This window comes from Lichenostomus cassidix, chromosome 5 (genome assembly GCF_008360975.1).
Source record: "Lichenostomus cassidix isolate B80296 chromosome 5, HeHo_3.0, whole genome shotgun sequence".
NCBI classification, from domain to species: Eukaryota; Metazoa; Chordata; class Aves; order Passeriformes; family Meliphagidae; genus Lichenostomus; species Lichenostomus cassidix.
In genome coordinates, this window is record NC_139486.1 from 33,283,643 (window position 1) to 33,297,858 (window position 14,216).

The 14,216-nt window shown below is 51.7% G+C and overlaps 1 protein-coding gene and 1 long non-coding RNA gene across 2 annotated transcripts in view; one reads left to right on the forward strand and one right to left on the reverse strand.

Moving 5' to 3' along the window:
- Positions 1–336: 336 nt before the first annotated feature.
- On the reverse strand, positions 337–4,046 carry ZFP36L1 (ZFP36 like 1 zinc finger CCCH-type). The gene is made up of 2 exons (XM_085062146.1): positions 3,701–4,046; positions 337–2,853 (listed from the first exon to the last, which is right to left on the reverse strand). The coding sequence occupies exons 1-2, from the start codon at positions 3,755–3,757 to the stop codon at positions 1,903–1,905; spliced, it is 1,008 nt and encodes a 335-aa protein (XP_084918272.1). The 5' UTR covers positions 3,758–4,046; the 3' UTR covers positions 337–1,902.
- Positions 4,047–6,792: 2,746 nt separating this feature from the next.
- The window catches only part of LOC146436294 (uncharacterized), a 28,655-nt gene continuing 21,231 nt past the window's right edge, over positions 6,793–14,216 (forward strand). The window contains exon 1 of the long non-coding RNA XR_014852617.1: positions 6,793–10,784. This is a non-coding gene — a long non-coding RNA (uncharacterized LOC146436294). The remainder of the gene's footprint in view (positions 10,785–14,216) is intronic.

Below are 14,216 nucleotides of genomic sequence, written 5' to 3' on the forward strand. Positions count from 1 at the left end.
GCAAGAACACACAAGGTACACAAGCAATGAGAGTCAATCCCAAGTTTAAGCCATGCTGATCAGAAAGAGCTTGTCAGGAACAGACTGAGCGACTCAAGCACTCCATAAGAGACAGAGAAGGTTAGAGGCCATCAGCGTAGGTCACATCAGGTATTTTCTGCCACACTGATCTGCTCCCGAGCACTTGCAGGGCTGACTCTCTGAATCAGTGAGGAATGGTGGAGGGATGCACACTGTGGGTGCCTCAAGGGTCAAGAGAAGGGAAGCATCTGCATTTGTAGGATTGTCTAAAACCAGCCCCTCAATTTTTGCAAGTAAAACCAGCTCCAGTGTCAGTTTCTTGAAAAAACTTGGGGTTTATTGATTTAAACTGCAAACAGTCATTACAAAAGAGATTCTCTTTTAAATAAACTCACACAAAGAGGAAGAAAAAGCAGTATAGCGAACAGTAACAGGGGGAAAAAAAATTACATTCATTATTCTCTTTGTGCCAGTCCCATTCACCTTGGCAAGGAAAACTCCAAACTTGGAATACAGAAATGCAAAGACAAACTGTATTTGGAATGTCTTCAGATAGGCACTTTGAGCCCAAGGCTTTTCTCCTTGAAGAATCTATACAATAAGAGGAAGAAAAAAGGTCTTCCTCCCACGTTGTCTCGCAACAGAGCTCAGGTATGTACATTCTAAAGCCCAGGTAGGCAAGACCTGGGAGAGGGGAAGAGAAGGAGAAGAGAAAAGGCAAAGATGCACAACTCCATTTGCAGTCCAACACAAAAAAAGGGGGAGGGAATTCTAAAATAAATAATCCAAACACAGTTTTTGCATTTTTTTAAATTAATTTTTCATTTTTTAAAATAAAATAACCAAAAAAAGTGTAAAGTTACAAAAATGTCATTGTAGTATAATATATTAAACTGTGGGGAAAAAAGGAAAAAAGACACTTCACAATCTTAAGATTAATATGGAAGATCATAATTTAAACATAAAAGAATATATTCTATGGATTCATCATCCCGATAAATATGAACAAAATTAAAAAGCAAAGGTTTCGGCAATAAATACGTTTTGATAAGTTAAATAAGCTTTTTATATTGTTGTGCAGTGACAAGCAAAATTTGCTCTCCAATTTCTGAAAAGTTATACAAAATTAAAAACCCAGAAAAAAAATAGTAAAAAGCTTGGCGTGAGTGCTCTAAGATAGGTCTAAAGTACTCTAGAGCAAAACCATTAAAGCTATGTCTACTGGAACTTTGTTTACACGAACTTGTGTGTGTGTGGAATGACTTCTGTTGGCCCCACCCCTCTATTTCTTTATTTGTTCTCAGATGTCACATGTATACATGGGGAACTTTTAGCACCAAAATCAAGTCTCTCACAGTCCATCTGTTTTCTGCTTTTTTTGTTTTCTTCCTCGCAGTCGAAGTCCCACTCATGTTACAATCTTTGTCCGTTCTCAGCTTTTCTTCCCGCAGACCTGAGCGGATCCAGGCAAGATTTAGTCTTTAAGGGGAGGGGAGAAAGAGGACTGGATGTTAACACTTGCCCACATGCCCGCAGCCTAGCAGAAACTGGCCAGTCAGGAAGGAACTGGGAGAGGGCGATGCAGTACATGGCCAGTGGAGGGAGCTGGATTTGGACATTTCCTGCACATCTGGAAGTGCACAGAGCTGCTGGTGCCCTCTGCAGCTGGAGAGGTAATACAGTCACAGTGAAAGTGTTAAAAGGCACTAATTTTGTAAACGTTATTGCTTATCGTAATTTTGGCACTTAAGGTTTAAGCCAGTGGGTATTAGGCAGGCAGGTGGACATGTTAACATCCAGCTCAGACTACTGGGGACAAGGAGGGGGGAGTTCAGCTTAACATTGTAATAGGGGTGGGGAGGGGCAGGAGGAAACCCCAGATTAGTCGTCGGAGATGGAGAGTCTGCTGAAGATGGGAAGACGTCTTGAGGTGTCCAGGATAGGGGAATCTGAGCCGCTGTGGCTGCTGCTGGAGCTGCTCAGATAGCCCTCCTGGTCAGAGAGGGAGTCCTGAGGACTGGGTGGCGAGTCAAACATGTTGGGGGACTCGGACATGGGCCTGAACAAGAAGGTGGTGGGGGAGCTCCCGCTGGGCACCTGCACCCCCATGCTGGGGGCAAAGAGACTGACCAGCTCCTGGCTGGAGAAGGTGAAAGGGTTGCTGGCGCAGTCAGGCAAGGTGGGGGAGCCCAGCAGGTCGTCGGCGCTCAGCATGGGCGGCGGGGTGATGGAAGTGGGGCTGTCCAGCAGCCCGCTGGCAGCAGTGCTGGGGAAGCCGGCGAAGCTGAAGCTGTGCTGCAGGCGGGGTCTGTCGGTGACGGCGGGCTCCCGGCTCCCCGCCACGGCGCGGCGCTCCTCCGCGTTGTGGATGAAGTGGCAGCGCGGCCCGTAGGGGCAGAAGCCGATGGTGTGGAAAGTGCGGCACAGCTCGGTCTTGTACTTGGGGTGACGGGTGAGGCTCCGCAGCTCGTGGATGCCGTGGGCAAACTGGCACTTGTCGCCGTACTTGCAGGCGCCGTTCTCCTCGAAGGGGCGGCACAGCTCCGTCTTGTACCGGCTGGAGTTGACCTGTCCTCCGGGCTGCTTCTGCTGCAGCAGGCGCTCGCCGCCCTCAGAGAAGGAGCGGTCCCGGAAGCGGCTTTCCCGGGGGCCCAGCATGGGAGCCGGCTCCCCTTTCAGGCTGCTGAGAAGCTGGTTCTGGTGAAACTTGGAGTTGGGCAGGGTGACAGAGTGCCTCCTAGGGAAACCCCCGCCCGCCGGGGTGCCCACCGCCTTCCTGTCCAGCAGGCACCCGCCGACACTCGAAGGGCTGTAATTCAACATCTTGTTGCTCTGCGGGGAGAAAGGAAGGGCCGATCACGTCACTGCTACTGCCACCTTCTCCAACGTCCCCGCGCAGTCCCGGGAGCGCGGCGCGGCACCCCGCCGCCTCCCGCTGCCGCGGCCCGGGGAGCGGCGGCCGCCCTGCCCCGACGGCCTCCCCGCTCCCTCCCTGCGGAGCCTCATCTGCTGCAACCCTTGCAGCGCCCCACCCGAGAGCCCCCTGCTGCGCCCCTCCCCGTCCTTGGCGCGGAGCGGCCAGGGAGCGAGCCGAGCGCCCGGCAGGGGGGGCGCAGGCTGAGCCCGCCGACTGCGCGCGGCGGGAGCGCTTCCCCGCTGCGCCCCCGGGGACGGCGGCGCGCGGGAAGGACAGCGCGCGGCGCCCGCCCGCCCAACCGCTCCCCGCCCGGCCTCGCTCCCCCGGCCAGGGGCGGCCGAGCCCCGCGGGGAGGGAGCCCGCCCGTCCGCCCGCTCTTCATCCCGCCCGGCCCCGCGGCAGCGCCGCCGCCCGCCGCGCCGCGCCCGGGCGTGTTGTAGCGCGGCGGCCCCGGGGGCACGGGAAGGATCCGGCCCCCCCCGCTCGGCGCCGCGGCTGAGCCCGCCGGGAGCGCGGGGCGGTTCCCCCTCCTTCCCTTCTCCGGAGCGGCCGAGGCGGGAAGCGCGGGCGGGAGAGACCCCTGCGTCCCGAAAGAAGGTGGCCGCGCTCGGTGCCCGCCCTGCGCTCTCCGGTCCCGGCGCCGAACTTGCTCACGATCAGAAAACGGAGGGGGGGGGAGAGGGGTAAAAAAGCCCGAACAGGAACCCCAAGGAAACTGAAAAGCCCCGAAGTTGGTGGCGCAGCCCCCGCCGGCTCCCTTACCTTGCATAAAACTTCGCTCAAGTCGAAGATGGTGGGCGACACCAGAGCTGTGGACATCTTCGGCGAGCGAGGGGGGAAGCGAGTGGGGCAGCGGCACTCGGACACGAGGAGTCACGGCGTGGGTAAGGCACAGCCTCCAGCGCCCCTGCTCGCAGCCTCCCCCCGCCGCCGCTGCTGATGCCGCCACCAGCCCGCCCGGCCGCCGCGCCCGCTCGCCGCTTCCAGGGGGGCTCGGGAAAAGCTCAACTTATAAAGTTTCTGACTTAGAGCGGGAGGAGGAGCCGGCGGCGAGAGGAAGGGGAGGAGAAGGGCGAGGGCAGGGTGATTGACACCGCGACTGAATCACCCGGGCGGGCAGGCCCAGAAAAACTTTCGGGAGGAAGGAGGGGGGGAGGGACAAGGGAAAGGGGGGAGGGGGGAAAGAACGCAAAGCGGCCGCGGCCGGCGGGCGGGTGGCTGTGCCGGGCCCGCCCTGCCCCGCGCTGCGCAGCGCTGCGCCGGAGGGGGCGGTTGTGCGGCCGCACCGAGTGACTCCGCGCGCCTCTGCGCGCGTGTCCGTTTGTGCGCGCGTGTGCGCGCTTGCCCTCCTTCCCGTGCGCGTGTGCCCGCGCGCTTCTCCGCGTGCGTCCGCGTTCTGCGCGTGTGTCCTCGTGCGTGCGCGCGAGTTCCCCTCCGCCTGCGCGCGCGGCTGGCCCGTCCCGTTCCGCGCGGGGGGAGCGGCGGCCGCGCGCCCAACGGCCGTGCTGGGCGGTGGCCCCGGGGCTCGCCGCGCTTCTTGCCGCGAAAACCCGACGGGGGTCTGCCCGCTTGCGTTAAAACTGATCGCACGGCTGGTCTGTTCCGCGCTGCCGCTCGCCCGGCGTTTGTGCGCCCTGGGGGGCTGAGTGCTGATCGCCCCCCGCCGCCCCCCTCCCCTCCCTCGGAGCCTCCCTCCTTCAAATTTTTACTGAGACTTGGCAGGCTCTGCAAGGGGAAATAGTTCACATCCACAGTGATTTAAGTTGTTAAAATACGTGTCTGCCTTTTAAAAGGGTGTTTGATAAATCCTGCCTTTTCTCCCAGCCCCCAGGACTCAACATTGTAAAACTGAAAAGAAAGAAAATAAGGTCTCTAAGAAAGTAATCTGTTCCAGGTTTTAGTGAGCAAAGTATGATTCAATGATTCATACTGATATCGGTATGGCGGGGAGGGGGGAAGATGGTGGCAGTTTCTGTATAATAACAAAAATGAGCCAAACTGTTGAAGGCTTGTAAATACAAGGGTGCCTCAGCTCTCAGTCTCTGCCCGATTATCCCCCTTAGCCCCAGCCGAGGTGAGGCTCACCCCAGCTAAAACTTTAGTGGGTGTTTCAGGCGAGGCTGAGCAATGGCATCTGGGCCCTCTTCCCACTGCAGGCGGGCCGGGGGTGCTCTGCCCCGGCTCTGCAGGCTCTTCCTCCCTCCCTGTGCTCTCGCTTGGCTGGGAGAACAGAAACCCTTGCCTTGGGCTGCAGAGGCCTGACCCGAGCGGCCATCGCACCGAAAACTTCAAACAAATGGTCCACTTCCTCCTCTGTTTGCTTTGGAGTCGCGGCATCTGGACTTTGCGCTGGCGGCTGATCTTTTTTCCCCTCCTTTGGTCTTCAAGAACAACCAAAATAACCAACCGAGAGAAATGCCCACAGGCTCAGCCTATTCCAGATTTTTTTATGATCATTATTATTGTTATTTACTTAAGGAGAGCAATCAGGTTCCTCGAATTTCCTTCTCTTTATAGTTTCTTTTTTTTCCCCTCACCTTGGCCAGAAGTGAGGAGTAGACAGGAGAGTGAACAGCCTATTATTTTCTGCAGTTGTTTACTCGTTCTGTAGATGGTGCTTGTTCCCAGGGCTCTGAGCCTCTCTATAATTAAACCCATTTTAATTGTTAGTTAGAAACGTCATTTCGGGGACTTTCCAAGAGTTACCGAGAAAGACAGCTGAGATAACTATTTCACTACCGAGTCGCTCCCAGCCTGGCTTTTGCCCGGTTCCTCCTGTTGTCCAGCCACGGCATGAGGCTGATCTTGGAGCGGGACTGCAGCAAGCCCAGGGCCAGCAGCCCCTCCGCCAGCACAGCCCTCTGCCCCTGCTGCCGTTGTGTTATTTACTCGCGCCGTGTGCGTTTGTTTTGGAAACTTGGGGTTTAAGGCTGCACATTTCCACGGATCAAGCAGCAAAGGCTGAAGCTGAGAAGGAATTTTTTTTCCAGTGATTTAGCTTGGCAAACCCCGACTCCATGGTGGTCTGCCTTGCATTGCCTGCGCACATGCTCAGATCAGGAATTTAGCTGCTCACCCCACCTCGTGGCTAAAAGTCAGAGCCCTCCGGGCCAGAGTGGGAATTTGTGTGGGCATGAATTCACATCGAGCAGAGGAATGAAAAAATTGGAGCCTTACACCACCCACCAGAGCCGTGCCAGAACTTTGATAGATGCAAATGAATAAAGATAGGTAAATGAATAAATGAAAGTCAATTATTAAAGAAGATTACTGAAAAAGAGAATGAATGCAATGCCATGCTCACTAGCCTTCTGGTGTGGGTCAATCCATCCTGGCCCAGCACATTCCAGTTGGGATACTACAGCTGGGCCCAGGAACCAGGAATGAATGTCCAGAACCTCCCAAGCCCTTCCCAAACTTGTCCTCAGCGCAGGAGCTGCTTTTGGATTCTTCTCCTTCCCTGGGTAAAATGCAAGCAGATGTTAAACTTGTCACAAAAAGCAGATTCTGCGCACACATTTAGCAGAGGAATTAAGAATCATTTTCCTGCACAAGGGCTGAAACAGACCAGAAAGTGGGGTAGAACAGGGCAGTGAATGAAATTATAAAGGCAGGAGGTTTAAAGGATTACTTTTTCCAATTGCATGTGTGTGTAAAACTCTGGGCTCGTTGGCACATGATGCTCTGGAGGTCAAAAGTATAAACTGGGTCAAAAAAGCAATTTGACAAATTTATGGAGGAAAAGTCCCTGGAGGTTTACTAAAGGCAAAGGCAGCCCTCTGTGACATGTTGCTGGACAATGCACAGCAAAAGTATCACTCTCTCATTCCTCTGTTTTTCCCTGTAAGCATTGACTGCTGTTGAAGGTAAGAGGAAAGCCACAACAGACCTTTGATCTGATCCAGTTTGGCACTGGGATGTTCAAATCAGCACTATCTTGTCCCCGAGCCGCTGTGCATGGGTTCACACACTGGCCTCTGGAGAACAGTCTCATGGGAAGGCTGCACTCTTTGCCCAGTATAACTCCCTGTCAGGGTAATAAGAGGTTGCTTTGAGCCCTGAGAGTAAACTGAATCCAAGTGCCAGCTTTGCCACAAATATATTTGATGGTACAGCTCCCATAGCAAAAGAACAAGGTTGCTATCTTAAGACACCTGCACTTCCCTTCACCTGGAGCCATTTGGCAGTAGGAAACCTGCAGGTCTGCTTGCGTCAGAGTTACTGAGCAAGAACTTGAGTACAAAAAAGCCTGAATTGTTGAAAACAAGGTGGGGGTGGGGTGTTTTGGTTTATTCCCCCTCCTACCACTCAGTTCCCAGGTTTCAAGGTAGGAAAGGGAAGTGCTTTCGTCATAAGTAAGGTTTTCCCCTGTGAGTTTCAGATGAGTTGGGCATTTCACTCGCCTGCTCCCATGGGAATCCTCAGGTAAACGGACATGTCTTTCCTGCAGCAGTGCTCCAATGTACAGTGGCTGGGAACAGAGGAAGGACAAACCTCCTACTTTTATTTTTGCTGGGGGTATAAAATGAGCCAAGGCTTTCTGCAGTCACTATTCTATACATATCTTTTGGGTCTGATGCTGTTTTTGTTGGCTGTACTCTTGGAGGTGTAGGTGTGGAAGAGACTTTCTGCTGGTCTCTGCAAGCGGGTGTAGATGTTTCCTCTGTTCCAGGCTCCTCTTCAGACGCTGTGGCCTTTCAGGGGGAGTAGGCGGATGTCAGCGTGGCCTTTCCCCACCTGTCTGTAACTTTTTAATACTTCCTTTTATTTTGGCCTTGCACTTCTTCCATGGAACATCTCTGGGTAGCCACTGGGAGGTGTAAATGGCTTGGGATGAAAACCACAGCTTGTAGGTGCGCCCTCTGCCAAACTTTTCTGGCACCCGAGGAAATCAGGTCTCTGCCTGCTCCCCAACGAAAGGGATATTACCAGCTGCTCGGTGAGAAAACAAATTCACAGAGATACAGGAAAGTGTGTTAAGGTGGTGGGAAGCAACGGGAGTGAGATTCCTGGCAGCTCGGGTATGTAAACATTCATAAAATAGAGAGTGTGTGGATGTGTGTACTTTGTGGTGGCAGAAAACCCAAGAAGCTAGCTTCATTATTTTTGCTGGAATTGGTAGCAACGGTATGAGACAAATATTATAAGCCCTTAATCCTCCTGACTTTACACCTGTGAATGACCAAAAGACCATCCAAGGTGATATAAATTACTGCACATCTTTAGTAATTAGTAATGGGCTTTAGGATCTGATTTAGTTGCTCATAAAGAGGGCTTTCTGTTTTTCAGCTCAGATGCTGGGCTACCTCTGGGGGAAGTGAGGGGATGGGAAGACAGGAGGTGGAGGTAATGTGTGGCCTCTTCTGAAGTGTCACATGGATGTGACTAGCCTGCCATGAATTTAGCACTGGTGGCACTGACAAGACACTGGCAGTGGAAAAAGCAGAGATGTCCTTTTAGCAGACACAGAGTAAGGAAATTGGCTGAAGTTAATGGATCAAGTTATAATTTCCAGTGGAAATACTAATGCAATTAATGTATTTCCACACAGCAGGACAACAAGTCCATGCGAGTGTTCAGCTGTCTGTCATGACTGCTCAGGAGGCTGGCCTAGCCACATCCTGGGGTCTGTCCAGCTGCACCCAGACACATGCAGCCTGTGCTGAGGGTGGGAGCTGGGCTGAGAGACAACCCAGTGTGCCAGTAGGTTTGAGGGGCTGGAGGAAAAGAGCATCACCAGGACTATCTGCTGTATTTTTGTGGAAAGTGAAGGTGCCCAACAAGAAACATCTGGCTCTCTGCCTCTGACCTGGGTGTGGGGCTGTTACTTTACCCCAGCTGCATGGCAGGGCAGCCCCTGGCTGGGGTCTGCACATCCTGTCCGGACACAGGGACAAGTGGGAAAGCCCAGCAGCCCACTCACACAGTACCACACGTCTCCCTGTTACCCACTTGCTGCTGGCACTCACTACCCCCTGCAGAGAAATCTCTCTCTTCTTAGAGTTTACCTGTTCTCACTGAAGCTGCAAACCCCTTAGGGCAAGGGGCAGGACTCATCTGATCTCCTCCCCGAACATGCCGCAAGTGCGCAAAGCTAGAGGAGGGATTTCCATCCTGCCAGTGTGGCAATGAGAACTGAGGAAGTGCCCAGCCTGGCTACAGTAAGGCAAGGTGTGGAGCAAGATTTGTTTCTCATCAGTGGTGGAGCAGAGCCACGAAGCTCCTGTTTAGAGACTGGTTTTCTATCCTGCTGCAGGTCCCTGGAGCAGCACCCCATCCGTGCCCATGGAGAATCCACATGTGTGGGACAGCCTGTGCAGCCAGGTGCCAGCATCCTCTTTCCTCCAGATCTCAGCCAGGCATGTGGTGGTCCTGTGGTCTCCAGCATCCCTGCTGGGCCCAACCTCAGGAGCCGATGATGGTGTACAGCAAGGGCACAGCTTCAAATAGGTGTCTTTAACCTTGCCTAATCTGTACAGGGCTCTGTGCCTGCCAGGGCAGAGGGAATTCAAATATATCTCATCTCAATAAATTGTTGTTCAGGTTAAGGGAAGTGCCACAAGCTTTAAAGAGGCTGCTGGCAGTTTCCAGAAAAAAAGAAGCAAGTGGCACCTGCTGCACATCAAAACAGCAATTGCCCTTGTATCAATAAGATGGTTAGTGCATGTAACAAACAGTCAGGGGCATGGAAAGGCATAAATCTCAGAAATCAGGACAAATTCTATTGTTTTTTTCAAATCCTGGATCCACAGTCCTGAGCCCATACACAGCAAGATGATAAAACAGCACAGTGATTTCTGTTGGCCTCTGCCTGTTTCCAGCCACAGCAGCCCTGGCTGCTGATTATTCAGCAGACATTAACCAGTGGAATGTTTCCATGAATTCTTCTTAAAAAAAAAAAAAAGTGCTGGGACTAAATGCTTTCATATTTTTATTTCCCTTTTTGAGAAGGTCTAAGACTAGTCAGGAGCCTCTCGGATCATGACATTTATGTGACATGCAGTGCTAGTGTCAGAAGGTGCTGCTTGCTGTGCTGGTGGCTGCTTACCTCCAACAGGCTCAGCTGTAACCCTCTGAAAAATACCATTTTGGCCTTTCACAGTGGAACTTGTCATAACATTGTTTCCAAACACATGTGTTGCACTCCACACATCTTATATTTGAGATATTTGCATTAGGGAGGCAGCTTGCTTTCCCGCCTATCCTGTTCCATCAATACACACTTTTAGCACCAGGCAGGAAGCCAAGGTCAAGTCTCCTTTTCTTTTTTTTTTTTTTGTTCCTTCTGCCTGCTCTGAATACATTATAATACAGACTTCAGCTCCATTATTATATCTTTTCCCACAAGACCGTTGCTTCAATCAGACCTCAGCAGGGAACATGCTTTCATCTCTGCCAGCTGGGCATGGCTAGAGAACCTTGTGCCTGTAGAAGCTCCAAGGGGAGGACATGGAGGTGAGGCTTTGCAGAGTCCCGTGCACAGAGGATAGAGGATTTTGATTAGGTCCAAATCTGGTGGGGCATTTCCAGGGAGCCTTTCCCACTGCCTCCTCTGTCAGGCCAGTAATGAAGAACATCAGTGACAATGAGATTCCTCTCATCTGTTTTTAAATGCCTAAAAGTTAGGTGTCTAAACCTAATTAGTTGGACAGGCTTCCTGCATAGTCAATGGAGACAAATAGGTACCTCTAGTGTATGATTCATTTCACGTATCTTGAAGTTTATCTTGAGAAGAGCTGACTCACCCAACAGCCAAGCACCCACTTCTCTTCTGTGACTGTAAAGGCAAATCGGCAACTTGCTGAGGGTTTGACAACTACATTTTGGGTGTCCCAAGTTGGGCAAGGTGAGTCCTATTCCCAGCTGTGGCAGTGGCTGTGGAAAGCATCATCACTGTGCTCTGGCTTGCCCCCCTCCCACCCTGTTTCCCACAGAAGGTCCATTTCCAGCCCTGCCCAAGCAGGGCTGGGTTTAAGTCTGTCCAAATCACATTATCAGCCCTTATCACATTATCAGACCAAGTTAAATATTTATAAAGCACCTGGGGGCAGGGTCCACATCTTTCTTTGGTTTGTATACTCCCTCGAGGAGCAAAGCCCCTGTGCTGGTTTGCAACCCTTTGCAGGCTGGTGCAATACAGCACTGTGAGTCCCTGTGCCAATCTGCAGGTCTTGACAAAATGCAGCTGGGAATGCAGAAAGAGCTCATGGACATTGGGAAACAGGCAGGAGTGAATCATAAGAGTCAGGAGAAGCGACTAATGTGTGGGAAAAAGGAAAATGTGCTACCTCGGCACAAACATACAATAAGGAAGTATGTAATAATAATTATTGTTATTGTAATACGGCCTGGGTGAGCATTTGGGAAAAAGATATCTAATAACTGACAAGCGACGTGGCTCGGTTTGTTTTGATCTGAAATTCAAACAATGGTTGTGTTTATAAGGCAATAATACGCAGGGCACTGGCACCACACCAACTATGCACTCCCCAAGTCGGGTTTATATAGGTCATGCCAAACAAATAATAGTGTTCTTCAATATAATTACTGATTCATTACAGAAAGAGAATGTAATTGAGTCTGTTTGGATTTCAGGGAGGCGTTAGATATGGTAAATTCATACATTTGAACTCAGATTGGGAAAGCTTTGTGTGCTTGCCTAGTTCTGCTCATGCAGGAGTCAGTGATAAAATTCCCACTGCAGCCTGCCCCAGCAGTATGGGGGCCTTCCTTTAGGTTTCAGCAGTTTCTCCTGCTCCTGCTGCCCTTTGCAGACTGTTTCAGTGCCCTTTGAAGCACTTCATAGGTAAACTGGGAAACTAAACTACTGCTAGAGCAAGACCCAGATCCAAATTTGATGGACAGGCAATTGCACCCACCCCTTGATCCTGGGGGCATCCTGGCCCCTCCACTTCTGAACTTCCTGATCCGTGGCCCACATCTGGATGTGTCTCTTGACACACATTATCTCAGTGTTTCTGCAGGGGAAAGCAGCAAAAGGCAGAGGATGGGATGGCCTGGCAGTGCCCACCAGCTCCCTGGATGAGGGCACACCACCTTAACTGGCACATTTGGCCACAGGAGAGTTGAACTTTTGTTCTCATCCTGGGATGAGGGTGGGATGGAGCACTGGTGGGGCTGTGCTGCCACCCAGCATGGTGAGGGGGTGCTACCAGCACTCAGCGTTCAAGGAGAAGAGCTGGGCTCAGAAGGTGACAGAGGACCAGAGCTGCTGCTCCAGGGGCTTTTGAATGGCTTTGCCACATGCTGTTCCCTGAGGCATGGTGAACTGACATTTTGGCTGCAGTACTCTGCTTTATCCAGGGAGACCCGGGCAGTTCTACACCAGTCTGAGGTGTTTCCTGCTGGCCTCTGCGCTGTATGGACCCTGCGCCTGCACAGCACACAGGGATGGATGATGGTGCCCAGAGTAGCATCCTCAACGCCCAGCACAGCTGCTGGTACCAGTGACAGGGCACTGCTGTGTTTGACACCTGGGCTCAAGGGGTTTACCCGGGAGAACACAAAGCATCATGACACAGCCTTGGAATCAGCATCCCCAGGTCCATCACTGGCCCTGCTGCTGCTCTCCACAGTACAGAGCAGAACCCCAGTCTCCTCCCTCCTGCCCTGCCCCAGGCAGCAGCTGCCCTTTAAAGAAAGGCCAGACAGGGCATAATATGAGACTTACAGAAAAATGGGACCGTGCTGGTCACACTGGTGGGCCAGCACCCAGCAGAAGGAGCACTGATAGAGCACTAAACCCACTAGTCAGTTGACTTCTGTGAGCTTCTGAAGAAGTTCATCAGGAACAAGTAGGGACCATAGTTAGTAATTTATGCTTTCAAAAGGTTTTTTGATAAAGGCCTTTCCAAGAATGAAACAAACTTGGCAGCCATAGTGTGAAAAGTCCCATCATGGATTGAAAATTGAGTAAGAACTGACAGAATGGGGGAAAAATCCATTAAAAGTAAAAGGCCAGTGTTCGAGCTGGGGAAGAAAAGTTTACTGGGTGGGAGGGAGTGGTGGGACCATGCCTGGCAGAGATGAAAGCAGCCCTGAATACTATTACAAAAATCAGTGAAGGGGGAAGAAGGATAATAAAGCAACAGCATTTGCTGCCAACAGAGAACCATGCATTACAAATGCAAGCAAGTCTTGGCAGGACTGGGAGGAATTCCAGAAAATTCTAACTAAACTTGGAAACCAATCCACCATGACGGAGAAAGTTCAGCGCACACAAATGCCAAAGCAAGCTCTTTTAGAAGAAATTGGGCAAGCTTCTGAATTAGAAGTTGCATTGTGGGGGTCACCAGCGGGCATGGGCAATGACTGTTCAAGCATTACATGTCAGAGACCTGCACCGTGGGTCAGCATAAAAACATGTCATCGTATAACCTGGTGCCCATCGCAGTCCATGCCCACTTACCCGCTGTGAAGCAGAACCTAAAGAAACACTGTAAGATGGACCATGCTGAGTCAAGATCAAAAGTCCACTAAAGGCACCATGGAAGAATAGAAACAGGATCAAAGGCAGAGCCAGATGGGGGACTTTTTCTGTGAAGGAAGGTTGAGGAATATAGTATGATTTCATTTGTGACAGGGATGAGGAAGGCTACAAAACAATAGTTCCCTTTAGCAACAACAGGCTGATGCTTTCGGTTTATTTGTGCTCTACAAGTTGAAAAGAGAGCTGTAAAGGTGCTTTTAAAAACAGTTGCAAGGAAGTTTGTGCTTTGCCACCGGGCTGCCTCTCAGTCCTGTTCCCAGCTGGATGTGATCTGCTGATAAGCTTGTACCTGGCCTGAACTCAGCCATCTCTGCATGCCAAGCCACCCGGAGCAGTGTACCTGCTCAGGATAGGCTGCCGACACCCACTTTTGCAGAGGCTGCATGCAACTGCCTCGTGGGCTACGTCCAGCCCTGGGCAGCAGCTGGTGGAGCCCTGCCTGTGCATTGAAAGCCTGCTCACATCAGTGTCCGGCTCTCACAGAGTGGGGACTGCATTGCAGGGACAAATGTAGTCTCTGGCAGGGTGTGGTGACACCATGATCCATGCAATAACAAACGGAAGGGGGTTCTGTGTGTAAATAATTTACTAGTATGACCTAAACGCTACCAGGCCCTTGTTTATTTTTATGAAGTCAGTAAAGAACCACACTGATTCTGAAACAAGTTTGGGGACCAGAGGCTGAGAGGTGACATAGAACAAAGGCATCTGTCCCCACTGTGTGGCAAGGCAGCCAGGCTTGGGGGGGCACTGACGCCTTCTGAATTT